Source organism: Oryzias latipes, chromosome 1, assembly GCF_053564925.1.
Source record: "Oryzias latipes strain Hd-rR chromosome 1, Olatipes_Hd-rR_3.1".
In the NCBI taxonomy this organism is placed as follows: Eukaryota; Metazoa; Chordata; class Actinopteri; order Beloniformes; family Adrianichthyidae; genus Oryzias; species Oryzias latipes.
Window position 1 is genome coordinate 17221216 of NC_136237.1, and position 16790 is coordinate 17238005.

General features: G+C 38.2%; 1 protein-coding gene across 1 annotated transcript; it reads right to left on the bottom strand.

The window, feature by feature from the left end:
- Positions 1-485: 485 nt before the first annotated feature.
- Positions 486-6068, bottom strand: LOC101169912 (pyrin-like). The gene is made up of 3 exons (XM_078950305.1): positions 5927-6068; positions 2242-2516; positions 486-2141 (listed from the first exon to the last, which is right to left on the bottom strand). The coding sequence occupies exons 2-3, from the start codon at positions 2504-2506 to the stop codon at positions 1984-1986; spliced, it is 423 nt and encodes a 140-aa protein (XP_078806431.1). The 5' UTR covers positions 2507-2516; positions 5927-6068; the 3' UTR covers positions 486-1983.
- Positions 6069-16790: the final 10722 nt, after the last annotated feature.

Here is a 16790-nt window from a genome sequence, read left to right on the forward strand (position 1 = left end):
TCACAAAGATTATGATGAAAGTTTTGTATCCTTCCAGTTTAGATCTGTGAAGAAAGTTTAGTCAATTTCATGTCAGGTTATTTACATTCAACACAACAAAATAAATTAATAGATATTTGAAATTTTTATTCGTGGAAACAGGTAATTCAAATAAAATGTTCATCTCTGCTTGTCCTGAGTGGAGTTTGTGTGTCCTTCCGTGGATGAAGTCATAAACCTTACATTCCCAAGGAGTCTGGAGTAAGTCCTTCAGGGAGAGTAAAAGGGAATCTTCTTTGAAGAGCTTTTAGTGAAAGTCCTGTTTCTGTAAATCTTTCATAAGAGTTGTCCAGTGTTTTCCTTATCAAGAAATACAGTGTGGGAAGTAATGGACCATTTGGGGGCTTTTAGTCATATAGGGACATTTTACCATCCAAAGTAAAGCCAGATCCTCCTATGACTTCAGACCTCCAAAGAGAGTTCTCAACAAAAAGTGCAATTATACAGAGAGTTTGCAGTACTTTTAATGAAAGGATATTTTCTTTAATGATAGAGAAGGTTTATTTATCTTCTAAACCAGTTTTTCCCTTTTGGGGTCACAGGGCAGCTGGAGCCTCTCCCGGCAACTTGTGGGTGAAGGCAGGGGACATCCTGGACAGGTCGCCAGTCTGTTGCAGGGCCACAGATCACATACCTATGCACACTCACATTCACACAAAAGGACAACCAAATTAACCTGTAAAGCATGTTTGTGGACGGTGGGAGGAGGCTGGAGTTCCCTGAGAAAACCAACACATGCAAGGCGGGCCTTCTAATAGAGAAGCTTGATCCTCCAAATCAGTTTAACAAGTCAGGTTACAGAGTGCACATGCAAACAGAATAAACACCTTTAGTCTGATAACGTAAAAAGTGTGAGATTCGGGTGGTGGCACAGTCTTTGGTGACTGTACTAATAATATCGGCCCACAAAATAAAATCTATTCTTTAGAAATATAATATAAACATAAGACAGGAAGGAAAAGCTGGGCTGCAAATGGGCCAACAAAACTCATCACTTAATCATGGTTCCGATACAGTTTCAAAGTTGCTTACAAACTAAAACAATGTTGTTTTTTGTTGTTGTTTGCATTCGCTCTCATTAATCTCTTCAGAGCATATTCCCAGTAAAATATAACTAGAAGAATTTTGATGAATACCAACTATTTTCATTCAAGTTAAAGTTGATCTGGAAAGCTACACATGTCCAGTAAATGTGTATTTGTTTAACAGTTTTGACCTTAAAAAAAAAAAACATTTCTAAAACTCGATCTTTTACAACAAATTATTTTTACAATAACTTCAACTGGATGAGTGAGGACTTATTAAATGCGAAAAAAATAGACTGAGTTACCTGTCTTTTTCTGCAGCGGATGTAAACCTCTGGTGTTAATGTTATATAATACACATGATCAAGAAATACAATTTTTGACTCACACTTATGTCTGCATTAGAAGCTTTTTTGCCCAAAAAATAAAACCCCAACACATTGGAATAGTCCAGGCACACCTGCTAGAAATAAATGCGCCTGCAGATTCAGGGATGTAAATATTCAGAATAAAAAATAGCGATTCCTCTTCAAAAAAACATATTTCTACAAAACATGCCTCACTGTGTTTTACTCAGCAGTTTGGAGATTAAAAATGAATATTTTTAGAAATAATTTGTGAGGAGTATGGACCCTTTGTTTCTTATTTTAATTATTTGAATTGTACAGTTTAAGTACCGGTAATGACAATAATAGGTCACAGGTAAGTTTAAGTTACAAGTCACGTTCAGCTTTATTAATTTTTCGGCATTCCTATTATATTGTCCTTGAGTAAGTCAAGCACTCAGTTTCATCTCAACGAACAATGGTCAATGATTGATTTGTCTTTTTTTTTAAAGGTAAATCTCAAAATTAAACTATTTGGTTTCTATTTCAACCTAAATAATGCATTAAGTCAGGAATTTATCAGGATTTGTTGTTCAGCTATGTTTTCTAAAGGTTATATTTATTTCTCCGATGGTGCTGTTGCTGATGGTAGGGGCAACAATCGCGCTTTTGTCCTTAGCCAGCATTGTAGCTGGAGCTGCAGGGGCCGTCACAGAGGAGGGGGTGGTGGAAGATGAAGCCATCAATACACCTGTGCTTTAAAGGAGATCGATTATGAGAGTTAGTACAGACAAATTATCAAAAGCTGCAAATAGGTGGTAAAGTAAGTTCAATTACAAGCTCTTTATCACCTGAGTGGGCCTTCATCAACTTCTCTGCTTCATTGTTGTTTCCAATCTCCCTTAAGATCTGAATAGTGATTTCCACTGCTTTATCCTCTCCGTATCTCTCAACGATCCTAGTCACTGTTTCTGGCCTGGATGCATGCTCCAGGTGGGACCGAGGGATTGATTTAAAGCTTTGAAGGACCCATTCTGTGAGGTACCACTGAAACTTTTGGAAGTCAACCGTGCGCAACTGCTCCAGAGATTCAAGGAGCAGCTTTTGAACCGCCATGGTTCCTTAGCTAAACAGAAAGAAGGAAAACATGTAAGTTTCTCTGAAAGCTTGATGAAGATTAACAGCATGTATATGTGCAGTTTGAGTATAACGCAATCTTTTCAAAGCAGCCACCCTGGACACATCTGGGAGACCAACTGGGACCATCAGTTGCTGTGAGTTATAGCAGCTTTCCAGTGTTTCCATACACTGATACTGGGTAAATTGTAAGGGTTGGGTCAGGAAGGGCATCTGCCACAAAACTGAGGCCAAATCACGTGGTCAAATAGAGGGATGACTCACTGTGGCGACTCCTGATGGAGTAGGAAAAACAAACCACTCCTTACTTCTCAGGGTTTTCATGGTTCTAATACAGTTTATTCAAGTTCTCTTTTAAGAAAGGTAGGCCAAAGTCACATGTCTGCAGTTACACACACATGTGACTGAATTATTATTAAAGTTCAATTTTCTTTGCAATTTTCTTCACAACATAAAAAGCCTAAGTTGGAACCCACACAAAGCAAATTCAGTGTAACAGCTGTATTATAGATATTGCTTTCACAACATTACAGTCTGAAAACGTATATCAGACATTTTCTATAGAATAACTTCTCTTCCACCTGAAGCCGCATGTGTTGAGACTGTAGCTAGGATACCTCACATTAGGATGTACTTTAAAAGAGAACCTTAGACACACCTATAAATAGAAGTATTTATCATACAGTTTCTGCTCTGAATGGGTTTAAATTCTACAGATCAAAATAATAATAATCTGGTTGTGTCTAAATTTGGCATTACTACAAAATTCTCCATCCATATTTTTTGCCACACATTAAAAAACAAAGTTGAGTCTGTTGATTAAAAAAATAATAAAGAAATTATTTTAGTTTTGTAACAGATTTATTCCACATAAAAGAAATTTAAAGAAACGTTTCATCAGTGGCTGATGTTTTTACTATTTTTTTAACCTTCTTTTGTTGATTTTGTTTCTGTTATTTTGCAGCAGCAATTGTTTAACCCACAAAAACTACAACTTTGTGTAAAAACTATGACAATGTTTGGAGATTTATAAACTTTTAAAAATATAATCAATGTTTATAACCAACATTGTGCCCCTGTCCTTTATTCGGGAAAAGATTGAGCTCAAAAAGTTAAGAAAAAATTTGTAAGACTAAAAATATTTAATAAAGTTTGAAATACAACATTTTTGAGCCAGAAGGGCCCAGAGCTATACAAATTTCTCCTGTGTGTTCCTCCATATGGCTTTTGTCCCTAGGATCGCCTGTGTGGATCAGTGGTGAATGTGTTCAAACCCTGCTGCAAATGCTGGGTTTGATTCTCATAGGTTTATCAGATGTGTAATGTGAGCTGCAGTGTTGTGTCTGCAGCTGGATGCAGAAAAACATTTAGGGGAGGGGTCAAAAGGTCAATCCTCGTTCATTCAAAGTATAGGGTCATTCCAGAATTGGAAGAATTTTTCTGATTTCCTGCTACATATTGATTAATTATAGGTGGTCAAATATCAAAGGCTTGGTTAGCTTAGCTTACAGATCAACTGTACATTTCTTTTTACATTATATGATGATTACAAAACTTGAAACCTGCAAAAAATTAAAAACTTTTGCTGTTAACAGGGTTGCAAGTCTGTACTAATATTAGCTTTCTCTTAGGAGAAGAAGCTAGTTGTTTAGCTGGGAGTTGCTGATGACCAAGACGACAAACTCCCTTATATTAAGAAGTTAAAAAAAAATAAAAAGGATTCTCTTACTCTGATCATATGTGATGCATGGGGTAGAGCGAGACATTTAATCTAGGCTAACTATGTTAAGACAAATAGAACAGAGGGGAAAACGTAACCTTTGGTAAACCGTTTGATGATGTCAAGTCCAGCATATCATGTGATTCTCACTCATAATCTTCTTTAGCATTATAAAAAGGTTATGGTAACAGGGTTGCATCATTGACTGCATAAAGGAACTGAACTGAGTGACTCCTCCCCCCTTGCGTTCCAAACAGGAAGTACCTGCTGGCTCCAAGAGACCAAAATCCCATAGGCTATGTCCGAATTCCCACCCTAACCCCTAACTACTAAGAAAGCTATATAGTGCGTGACTATGTGGTGCCCTGGATTTTAAAAGAAATTTGGACAAAGTTCCCACAACTATTTTTTTTTTAAACGGCGAATATGACGTCATCGATTTCACGACGTGAATATCTAATTGTAATGATCGTTTTGCAACAACTATTTATGAATCCACTGTGTTGTGATAACGCTGATATTTTATTCAAAAAATACATTTAAATACATTTTTGCAAAGGATGCAAAAATTGTTCAAACGCAATGCATTCTGGTCTAAATTCGCCAATCTTGTCAGCATCGATGCACACTGGTTTTTTGCAAAGACGTCTGGGAAATTTCTAGGGCACTCGATTTGGGAATTGTAGATTTGGACCGTACTAAAAAATGGCGAACGCACTTTATAGTGCACTATGTGGTGAGTAGTGCAGGAATCTGACACAGCCAGACTTCTATTGACAAATAGACATATTTGTCAGAATTACCAGTCTTGCTATAAACACTTTTTTTTCTTGCTAATCCTTTTTGTTTTTCTTTACATTAAACTGACAAATCAGATGCCTCAGTAAAAGCATGTGGTGCCCGCTGGCCCCCACCGTGAACATTTGACAGATTCTCCCAACGTCCACACCCCTTCCTCGCAGTGGAAGGGGTGTGGATGTCCAACAAGCTTACTCCTGGTTGGTGACACTAGTTGCCATAAAAACGTTGCCTCAGAACAACCCATGCCCGCATCTTGGAAAAATGAGGACTGAAGTGACTTCATTTTGCTGGAGCTGGAAGAAAGGTATTTTCTATGGCTGACGTCAGTCTCGCTCATTCCAGTTTTCTCTATACAGTCAAAGGGTTGCATGCATGCTGTGGGACACACACTCTATGGATAGTTATTATTGTAAAAAATGTGTTTATTAAAACAAATGTTCCCACGGTTACAGGAAACAGCAATGTTTTTTGTATTTATTTATTTTATTTATTTAATTATAACTGTTTTAGATAAGAAAATTCGTTCTGTCAGTATTATGAAAATACATTCTATAGCCAAGTGGTAAACTACGTTACTACTTCGTGGTCAGTGACGCGTATAATAATTATGGAGCAACAATTTACTGTATCTTAACTGCTCTTTGATGTAAATAATATTTCAGTTCCTACAGTCCATGTATTCACGGGTGAATGACCGGCTCCCGAGGAGCGCGCTACAGATCAACGGAACCGTTCCGGCTCGGTTCAGCTCCGTTGATCTACCGACCGCGTCGCTACAGGATGAGCTGCAGTCTAGTTTATTACTCCTTTTCTAAGAAGCAAAAGCAGCGGCACAAAGCTGAGACTTTGTTTGACTAAAGCCAAAGCGAGTCACTCACCGCTCTGCAGCCGAAGATGCAGCTCTAAACTAAAGGAAAGGAAACGGGTTTACTTTCGTTTGTTTCGTTTTTCAAGAAGTTCTAACAGGAAGACTGTACACTAACCACCAGTAAAACACTGGTGTCAAGCCAACCCTCTCTCGTCGAACGGCTGTCAAGTGAGCCCTCTCTCAAAAACGGTGTGCCGCTTTTTTACATACATTGCGGTAAAAGCAAGAATGCCTTCATTCAGGTAGAAGCAAAGTGTAAGAACTGTCATTATACTCATATACTATTTACACATACGCCCCCCTCCCCCGTATATAACTATATATTTATATGTGTATATTTAATTATATGTTTCAGGTGAATTTTCAATTAAAGACAAAATTGAAATCATATATTGAAGAGGATTTACTATAATGTTCACTTATGTTTAGGAAAAAAACTCCTAGTTTCCATTGAGTCATTTCACTTCTCACTGATAGTGACCAACCTGGTGATGTCACAACATAAGTTTCAGACGGATCTGATGTGGAATTTCAAAATAAAACCCAATTGAAATCTGTCATTACAGGGTTATTGTCATATGTGGACAGAGCTGTAAAATGAAAACTCCTAGTTTCCACAGAGTCCCTTCACTTCTCACTGATAGTGCCCCACCAGGTGATGTAACAAAATAGGTTTCAGAAGGATCTGATGTGGAATTTCAAAATAAAACCCATTAGAAATCTGCTATACATGTGTTATTGTCATAAGTTGACAAAGCTGTAAAAAGCTGGGTTTTAGTTTGAAATTCCACATCAGATCTATGTGAAACTTATTTTGTGACCTCACCAGGTAGGATATTATAAGTGAGAAGTGAAATGCCTCTGTGGAAACTACGAGTTTTCATTTTACAGCCTTGTCATCATATGGCGATAACACATTTCTACCAGATTTCTAATGGGTTTTATTTTGAAATTCCACATCAGATCCATTTGAAACTTATTTTGTGACATCACCAGGCTGGTATCTATAAGTGAGAAGTGAAATGACTCTGTGGAAACAAGGAGTTTTCATTTTACAGCTCTGTCAACATGTGACAATGATGCTGTAATAACAGATTTCACTGGGGTTTTATTTTGAAATTCCACATCAGATCCATCTGAAACTTATTTTAAGACATCACCAGGTTGGTATCTATTAGTGAGAAGTGAAATGACTCTGTGGATCTAGGAGTTTTCATTTTACAGCTCTGTCAACATATGACAATAACGCTGTAATAACAGATTTATACGGGGAGGGGGCGTATGTGTAAATAGTATATACATATGAGTATAATGACAGTTCTTACACTTTGCATTTACCCAAATGAAGGCATTCTTGCTTTTACCGCAATGTATGTAAAAAAGCGGCACACCGTATTTGAGAGAGTGCTCAATTTACAGCCGTTCGACGAGAGAGGGCTGGCTTGACACCAGTACTAAAACTACCACCAGAAGTACCCATGCGTAAGGAGGCGGGTTAACTACCGCCCAGGGGCGCTACTGCGTATCTATGTAGCCACAAGTAACAGTAACAGATATTAGGTACCAAGGTCACCAGTAGCCTGTTTTTGACTTTTGGTCACTGTTTTCTTTCTGTACTGGAGTGTTTATGGAGCCACGACACCTGCAATGCAGACTAGACAAAAATACACCATTCTAATGACGTATTTTGTATGTTTTCATCTTCCCTTACTGAATAATGGGAAAAAAAAAGCCTTTTGCCTTGAGGACAGAGACTGGACAGCCACAAAGCCTAACAGGTCGTGTTTTCCACCTCTCCCCTTTTGCAAAAGGTTTGAAAATTCATGCAAACTCTTATGAGGGGCCGTATAAGACATTATTTATTCTGAACCATTCACATTCATACATTCTTGCTCTCACAGTCATATATACTCTCTTTCGCATACATATATTCTCTTACGGCCCCTCATAAACTCTTGTGTGTCTTTTCATTTCCCAACTGCACGTCATTTTTTGGCGTCCAGAACCATCCGAATCTGCGAAAGCCGGACAAGACCCCAACAGTAAATATTTTTGCTATTTTCAGTCATAGTTGAAAACTATAATTTTAACATCCTAAATCAGGGGTTTCAAACATACTGTATCCGGCCCGCCAGGTGGTTAAGTCCACACATAAAGAGTAAAAACCAAAAGGATGCTTAAAAAAAGAAAGCAAGTTTCTAGTCCATTCCTGTGGCGAGTTATGATTTTTTTAAAGAAATAACCGAAATGCGCTATTCCTCCACTAGGGGGAGCAAAGGAAAAGCAAAACAGCTGAAACATCATATCTCTGCATGTGCCAAAAGCGAAACCTAACAGCTCTGCGTCTGGGTAAGATGCACTTTGGTTCCCTATGAGCCTCACCATTGTTATCTTGCTGTAGGGATGATCAGTAGTGACACCCTAATGACCAAAATGTTGTCAAAAAGTGAAGTGGAGTGAAGAGCTTTCCAGGAAAATGGACAGAGGTTTTTTTCCAACAAAGCTGAATGCAAAACCCCCATTCTTGATATGTCATCAACAGGTGACAGTGTTCAAAGAATACAACATTTAGCACCACTATGAGACTCACCATAAAGAAAAGTTTTACCATTTGCTGTTAAGAAAAGAGAAGATTTACCAACTATTAGCTGGACTAAAAAAACAAATGTTTGCATTCACTGCAGCATTGACATCAGTGATGGAGCAGTGACAGCTACCTTATTGTAAACACGTTGGTGCAAACATCCAAAACCTTTTCAGAGGTGAACTTGTGCCCCTATAAGCAGTCGACTTTTGCCAACATGAGTCTGTCAAGGATTATGTTTACAGATCCAACATCTCTGCATCTCTTAGGAGACTTGGATGCCAAATGAAGGAATCCAGTCATTTGTTGCATTTTCGGTTGCTATTAATGAAAACACCAACATCACAGATATATACAGCTGTGTATATTTATCAGAGATGTTAAAGAGACGTCACAGCAGAGTTTCTTGAGTTGATGGACACAGCAACAGCTGATGAAATAGTCAGCTCTCTAGTTACAACGCCAGACGATTTTGGAGTGAACTTGTCATGTGATGTCAGTCTGGTCACTGATGGCGCCCCATCAAAAGTCAGGAAGAAAGTAGGTGTTGCCACAAAATTCAGGCAGAAACCAAGAAAAGATTCTTGGACATTTCCTTGTGTTTTGCAGACTTTAATGACAGTAAATGTGTTTCTGCACAGGATTTTAATCCTGAAATTGATGTTTGGGTGAAGTTTAAGGAGAGAAAGGGAGGTTAAATTCTCATGTTCACAAATGTTAGCAGGTTTAATTTAAATTAATTTTTAATGGTTTGGACATTTACATTTAATGCCCAGTGTTTCGTTTTTTTCTCCAGCCCCTTTTGAGTTTATTATCGGGATTGCTTCAGTGTCAGATGTCAAATTTTCAGTCTGTATAAAATTGAATAGACCAACTTTTTTTGAAGTGAAATTAATTTTATTTAAGATCCATTGGCTGCAAGTGATCAGGCAACTATGTTCGTTGAGGCATTTTTTCCAACTGAGTAAAAAAACTAAAACATAGCAGTTATTTTGCCTTTACATTACTGGTCCAGTCCACTTGAGATCAGATGGGCTGAATGTGGCCCCCGAACCAAAATGAGTTTGAAACCCCTGTCCTAAATGAAAAAAAAAATGGTCATGAATGGGGCGCTGTTTGTAAAGTGACTCAGTCGAATCTTAACAGCAATTACCCCAACTTACCCTCTTCCTCATAGAATCACTTATTAGAGTGATGGGGGGGTAGGGATCAGCCTGCAATGCACCTGGGGGGGGGGGGTGGGGGTGGCTCCTTGGCAGTGGTTGCCATATGGAAACTGGCCCCTCTCCTCTCGGTTTTAATTGCCCCTCAGTCATGTAGGACCCTTGGTAGGGTGTGTGTGTGTGTGTGTGGGGGGGCTTCCTTGGTCCGACGGCCATCTCTCCACACAGGGAGAAGGGTCCCTGAGTTCTCTGGCAAGCACGTGAGCCGCGGATCACATCACATCTGAGACTGGGGGTGTCCGTGTTCCAGTGGTGGGGGTTCTGGTTCTTGCCCTCGGGCGCCCGCCTTCTCCAAAATTCCAACTGTGGGTGAGCCATGTTTACAACAGTCCTTGTGGACCCCCACTTTTCTTGGGTGTCCTCCTCCCGGCCGGGGGTGGCTGGCCCCTGCCTTGCTTTCTCCTGGACCAACCGTGGGCTGGGTGGGTAGCTGCCTGGATCTCCCTTGGGGGGCCCTCATTCGTGCCTGGGGTGGGGGGATGCTCAGAACCCCTGGGTGGTGGTGGGGTGCTCATCTGGGGATGCTCTCCTGGTGCGAGGCCCCACGTTGGGCCCTCCTGGCACGGTGGGGGGCTGCTCTTCTGGTTGGGCTGGAGCTTGCACTCTCTGTCTCCTTGCCTCCCTGCTCTCTGGCATTGGGGGCCCCTGTGGCAGTCCTGCTGGCCCTGGCCTGGGTGGCGGATGTGATTGCCCAGTGGGCGGTTGTTCTCTATCTGCTACCGCTCGGGTGTTGGGGGGTTCTGGCTGCCACTGCTGCGGTGGGGGCCCTGGTGTGGGGATGGCTGGGCACTCTCCCTCCTTCTTTTTACATTCCATCATCCCCCTTAGAAGAACATAAATACTCACTCGAGCACAGGTGTTAGCTCAACTTTGCACAAATAGTTTGCTTGACTGAATGTAATATTTCACACGTGTTAGTCTGAATCCATAAGAATGGGTGTGAACGTTAGTTGTATTGTGTAGATGATGACATGTCTGTATGTGAATATTTTTGGAGCCAACAGGTATGTTGACAACATTTGGGTGTGTGTGGACAGGCCCCGCCCCTTCTAGATTTGTATTACATCTGAACCTCACTGTAATGATTATAAAAATCCAGCAACTTTTTGCTTTATGCTGCTACATGGTTTTACCCCCCCCCCACCTCCCCACCCCCTTCTTTAATCACTCTCCTACCACTCCTCTCTAACATCCCTCTCTCTTCTTGCCTGATTTTTTTTTCTTTCCTGTCCAACAAAAAATGTTTAGCCTAAAGTTTAGCATATTTTAACCTTTTAATGTTACACTTGCTAAGTAAATATTTAGTTAGAAAATATTTAGCAAGCTAAATATTTATTTTAAAGATAAATATTTTTAAAGAATAATATATTTAGTTTACAAACTAGACATTTAGTTTGTAAACTAAATATCTAGTTAGTTTGCAAATTAATATTTAGATCTGACCTACATATTTTCCAAAGTAAACATTTAAGCTTAATATTTATTTGTTAATTAAATATACAAGCACAAATGGAATATTTTGCTTTTTGACTAATTATTTAGTTTGGACCTAAATGTGTAGCTTTTTAAGAAAATATTGAGTTTGGAGCTAAATGTTTAAGTTTTTAGCTTAGTATTCAGTTTGGAGCTAAATATTTTCCTTATTTGCAAAGGGACTTACCAATGAGTTATATAGGAGACACACCTGCTTGAGAAGCCTGGCCGACGGTGGCGGAGTGCGAAGACCCCACATTGTCATGTGGGGTCTTCGGCACCCACATGACAATGCTTCCTATAGCCCTGGTGGCATGGTGGCATGGTGGTAGCTTTTATATAAGATATATTAATTCATATATCTATATATTTATACATATATATATAAATTTATAATATATATGTATATAATTTATATATATATATATATATATATATATATATATATATATATATATATATATATATATATATATATATATATATATATAATACAGACAGTCAGCTTTAAAAGCTCAAACTTTAATGAAAAATACATTGTTGCAGGGCTTCTTACAAATGAAAAAAATTATTACAAAGAATTTTCAAAAGTAATTTTGACAATTTAAATTAATTTTTTTTCCATTTTGATTTTCAGAATTTTATTTTGGTGTCTACAATTTAATGTTGTTTTTTATTATTATTTGTTTTTCTTTTTTTGTTGTTTTTGTCATCCTTGTTGATGGGATTTTCACCTCAGAGCCACCGTACTTACGTGAAGAAAATGGAGAAATGGGTAACATAAGGAAAATATTAAAACCAGGAGGGATAAAATGTTTTTTATTTGGGTGATTGAAGCAGGGAACGAAACAAAACAAATGGAAAATGATTCAGCTGAAAAAAACTGGTACAAAACTGAGCTATAAATTAGCTATAAATAATGAACATACTTCTTAGGTTTAAAGAAGTAATATATTAACAGAAATACTTAACAATAATTAACAACTAATCAAACTGAAAGCTGTTGCATAACAGCTGTTAAAGAGAAAAACAAACAGGAACTGAACCACATGACCAAACTTAAAAGCTTAGGGACAAAGGGAAAAACGACAGGGATGGAAATCAGCTAGGTCAGAAATCAGGCTTCAATTCCACCCAAGGGTTGAATACCAATCAATTCCACCCAAGGAATTCAACTGCAACTGAAGCAAGGGTTTCTGGGAGCTTTTTTCTCTCCCAGCCTGGTGATTGGTATAGGGAGAGGCCACCATCAGCTCTGCAAGAGGCAGAGTCAGCAACAAAAGGTGAAGCTGGACCTCTACAGGAGCTGAAAATGAAAGTACTCACACAAGCCCAGGTAAAAAATAAATAGGATTAAATCAAAAGTTGACCATATTCTTTTTTGGACTCTGAAAAGTCCAGAAAATAATTTGTTCTAAAAACAAAGCATTCAGGAGATCATCAGTCTCTTTCATCTGGACATAAAATAAAGCAACAAAAAAAACCTCACTTTTCCTGCACAGCAAGCATTTTGTTTACAAGACCAACACATCTGTGGAGGACGCCATTTATTTGATTGACATTTTCTATTAGAACTCTAAAGCATCAGTATTTCTTTTAGTCTTTTGTTTAACTCAATCATTCCTGCCAAACTCTTTGATAAAATTGGAACCAAACCCTTTGGATCAGAGTATTAATCAATCAATTGATTTATAAAGCACTCATAAAACCAGGAGCAACCAAAGTGCTGAGCATGAAGTCAAATATAAATAAAATCACTAAGCAACAAAATAGAAACAATAAACAAAAATAGCAATTAACAGTCAAATTGAACAAGCTGGCCCACTAAATCTGCTCATTGGAGTTAAAAGCTTGAGTAAAAAAGATAAGTTTCCTGTCAGAGTTAAGATATCAGGATAGACAGCATCTCACCCTGAAGGACTTGTTCTTTCTTCTAGACTTTTCGCATAATACAAAACCCTCACACCTTCCTACAGCTCTGTCTCCACACTCGAGTATGCAAATGAGAGGACATCAGTCAAACCTGTTCCATTTCCTCTGAATAAATGACTGATAGAATCATTCTATAAGTGCAAACTATTACACAAACTGGAATAAGATATTGTTTTACTCCAAGAAAGCTAAAAAAAATTCAAGGTTATACAGTGTGTTTTCTTTTATAAACATGGAAAATGCTGTATACCTAAACAGCGCTTTACTACCTTTTTAGAAGGTCCAAAGCGCTTTACAGTCTCAATCCCTTTCACTCATGCACACACACATTCACACACTGGAGGCAGCTCTGTTGTCTAACACCAGCGCCATCCTATCTATAACCACCAGGGGCAATTTTGGCTTCAGTGCCTTGCCCAAGGACACTTCCAGACATGTGCAGGCAGGGCTGGAACCGAACTTGTGATCTCCCAATCATAAAAGGACCGCTTCACCTCTGCACCACAGCTGATATGGCACAAGAAATCCCGTATACACCACTGGGATTTCTTAAGTATCCAATAGTAGTCTGGACTGACAGTCAAGTACAAATCTAACATCATTAGAGGATCAGTCAGGTATGTGAAAAAACACAACCGTGTCTGATAACAGAAGAACCTACAAAGTCAGTTTATAATACAGACACTATGAACTTTATTGGACCAAGCAAGAAAAAAAATGATATTTAAACAAAATAAATCACATCACATCTGCCATCACTTACCTGGCTTATCAGATACGAGAACAAACATAATAGCCTACTGTTTGAATCTACTCAAAAATTAAAATGTATGCTTTTGGTTAAAGACAGGCATTCTCTCTAATTCCTTTTTTAAATAAGGATGAACCCAATTTTCACTTTTCACATAAGTGCAAAGTCAAAAGTGAAATTGAAACCTGTTGTGTTGGTTTTAAGACTCACTATGATGAAAATCGGATTTTTGTGACATTTTCCTCATGATGGAGAACATATATTTTATTGTTTCTGATTTAGGAACAGACAAAAAAACAGTTTAAAAAAGAGCTTATTTGTGACTTCGAAACTATGATGGGCGGGCCACAAGCTCCCCCGTCCGTTCCACCCCACGACGGGGAAGGGAAGGGAAGCTGGGTTGCTCTGTGTCAGTGGTCCTGCCCACAACTCAGAGGCAAATTTGTAATGACTTACTGCAGCTCTGCAAAACTATGTCCTAGAAAATGACACAGGTTTTTTGATTTTGGCTAAAAACAGCATAATCATAATTAAAAGACTGCTGGGAATACTTTTATAACAAATCACAAGATGATCGAAGTGGGTCTTAAGACATCAGTATGAGATAAAAAGGGTACCTTCAAATGTGGAGCTGAAGACTGATTAGAGTAATACAATATTGTATCTGAATTGATATTCTAAAAATGTAGATTGTATATCATTGTTATTGTTATTACCATCTGCTCAAAGTACCATAGTGCATGCAACTTAATATTAACATGTTTGAATTGAGCTTAAATAACAACCAGTTGCTAGTTGGCTGCTAGAAGTCAGAAGCTGGAGAAATGATGATTCACTGGGGTTCTGTCCTCTATTCTCTTCTACTTCTCCTCTCCTTTATTCATCATTTACTTCTCCATGCCTCTGTTTGATGCAGTGCGATTCCTGTTGTAACCCCTAGCCATCAGACTAAGTGGGGACACCTGGCCCCGCCTTTATTTTGAAAGGGTAATTGTGTATATAAGCTCCAGGTCAGTGGGTGCACTTCCTGCATGCTTCTTCCTACTTCCTGCTCTCAGCTGTTGCTGCTGCTGTGGCCACACCAGGACCCCTAAAACACCTTCTTGAGACATATTTGGAAACCTCAAAATTTCCATTTCATTAAACCCAAAGAGACCTGCTCATCGGTGAGTTTTTGCGGTCGCGACACCGAAAACAGAAAAAAGCTTTATCATAATCACAGAGCTAAGCTAATGCTGCCTCACCTTTGAGACTTTGTTTTATTTAATGGTTCTTGTTTGGTTGTTTTAATTTAGTCGGCTGAATTCAAGCCGAAGCATTGTTAAGTCGCTTTCCTCCTTTTGTGTTAATTGAACACTTTGAACTGTTTTAGTTACTTTTATTTCCATGATGCCAAAATGGCCACTGTCTTTGAATTAGATAATGGAATGAAAAACCATGTTGCGCAACATTTGAAATTTGAAAGTTTAATTTGTTTAAAATTGTTCTACTTTGATAATGGGATAAAATTAATTTGTAACTTCAGAGTACATTTTTGATTTAAAACTTTTATCCACTTACCTTGAACCTTGATATGGAATTGTTTGACTTGTGTACACACTTTGAATTCTATTTGAAACAGCTATTTGATTTTTGATAAGAATTTTTTTTTCTCTTGTTTACTTTCTACAATGATGATTTATCTGATCTATTTCAGTATACCCAGTAAAATGACTGGTTTGTTTTTGTCCAATTTTTGACTTCTGTTTTTTCTGACCCTTTCTAGGTCAGGTTTTTTGTTATGTATGCTTTGATCTACAACTTGATGGCGAGCTACCCAAATCTGAGATCCTGATACTTCCACCCTCAATAACTCCTCAGCTGCAGCAAACCTCAACTACATCCCAACCAATAGACTTTTGGAAACCACTCAATAGGACTCAGACCCATATCCCGGTTCCTTTTGTTGTTGTTGTTTTTTTTTGTATTGTTTAAATGTCTATTTTTTGTAGATACAATCGATTGCATTTTACTTTCATCGCTGTCTTGTTTTCATTTACACACCTTGGGCTCCCTGAGACGAACTCTGATTAATGCGCCTAGTCACATAATCTGAGAAGCGTTACACTGTGTTGTCCCTCTTTCCCACTCCCCTCCGGAGGTTTCTTTTTTTTTTTCCTGGAATATGTTTTATAGGAATTTTCCCTTACCCAGAAGCAGGGTCTAAGGGCAGGGATACCCAGTTTATCTTAGTCTGTTTAGTTTAGTTTAGCAATTACAGATTGTATTTTATAACTGATTTTATCTTTTGTACAATTGTGAAGCCCGTTGAGACAACTGTGTTGTAATGGCCTGTACATATCAAAGTAATTTGAAGTGAACACAGAGCAATCTTGCAAAATGTCCACTAGAGGGCAATGCCGGATACATGTTGTGTTTATTTCATGTTACTGGTGTTTAGAGGTCCAATAAAACATGAGGCAGAAGAGCAGCAGAAACCCCAAAACTCAACGTTAACTGATCGCGTGCAAAGTTAAAAAATTCAAGTTTTTAATGAGGAAATGTTCTCATCGATCAGTGGGGTGGAAGTCAGAACTGTGTAGGGAAGTAAAATTCTTTCACATCTGACCTCGATCCATTACTCTATTTCCAACATTACAGAATTTTTCCAAAATGTTTTTTTTTTTTTAATGAACTACATGTGATGCCATGGGGGGGTAATTTTCAGAAAAGGAAAACTATGAAGAACTATAAAGAAAAATAGCAGAATAAATATTCTTTCTTTTAAACATGTTTTCATTTTATGAATTTGAACAAAAATGCAGATGAAATAAAGCAAAAAACATGCCACATGTTTTTCATGTGAAACCACTCCATAAATCTGAGTATAAAAAAGCGTTTTAGCTTTCTGTTCTTGGACACAGAATCTAAA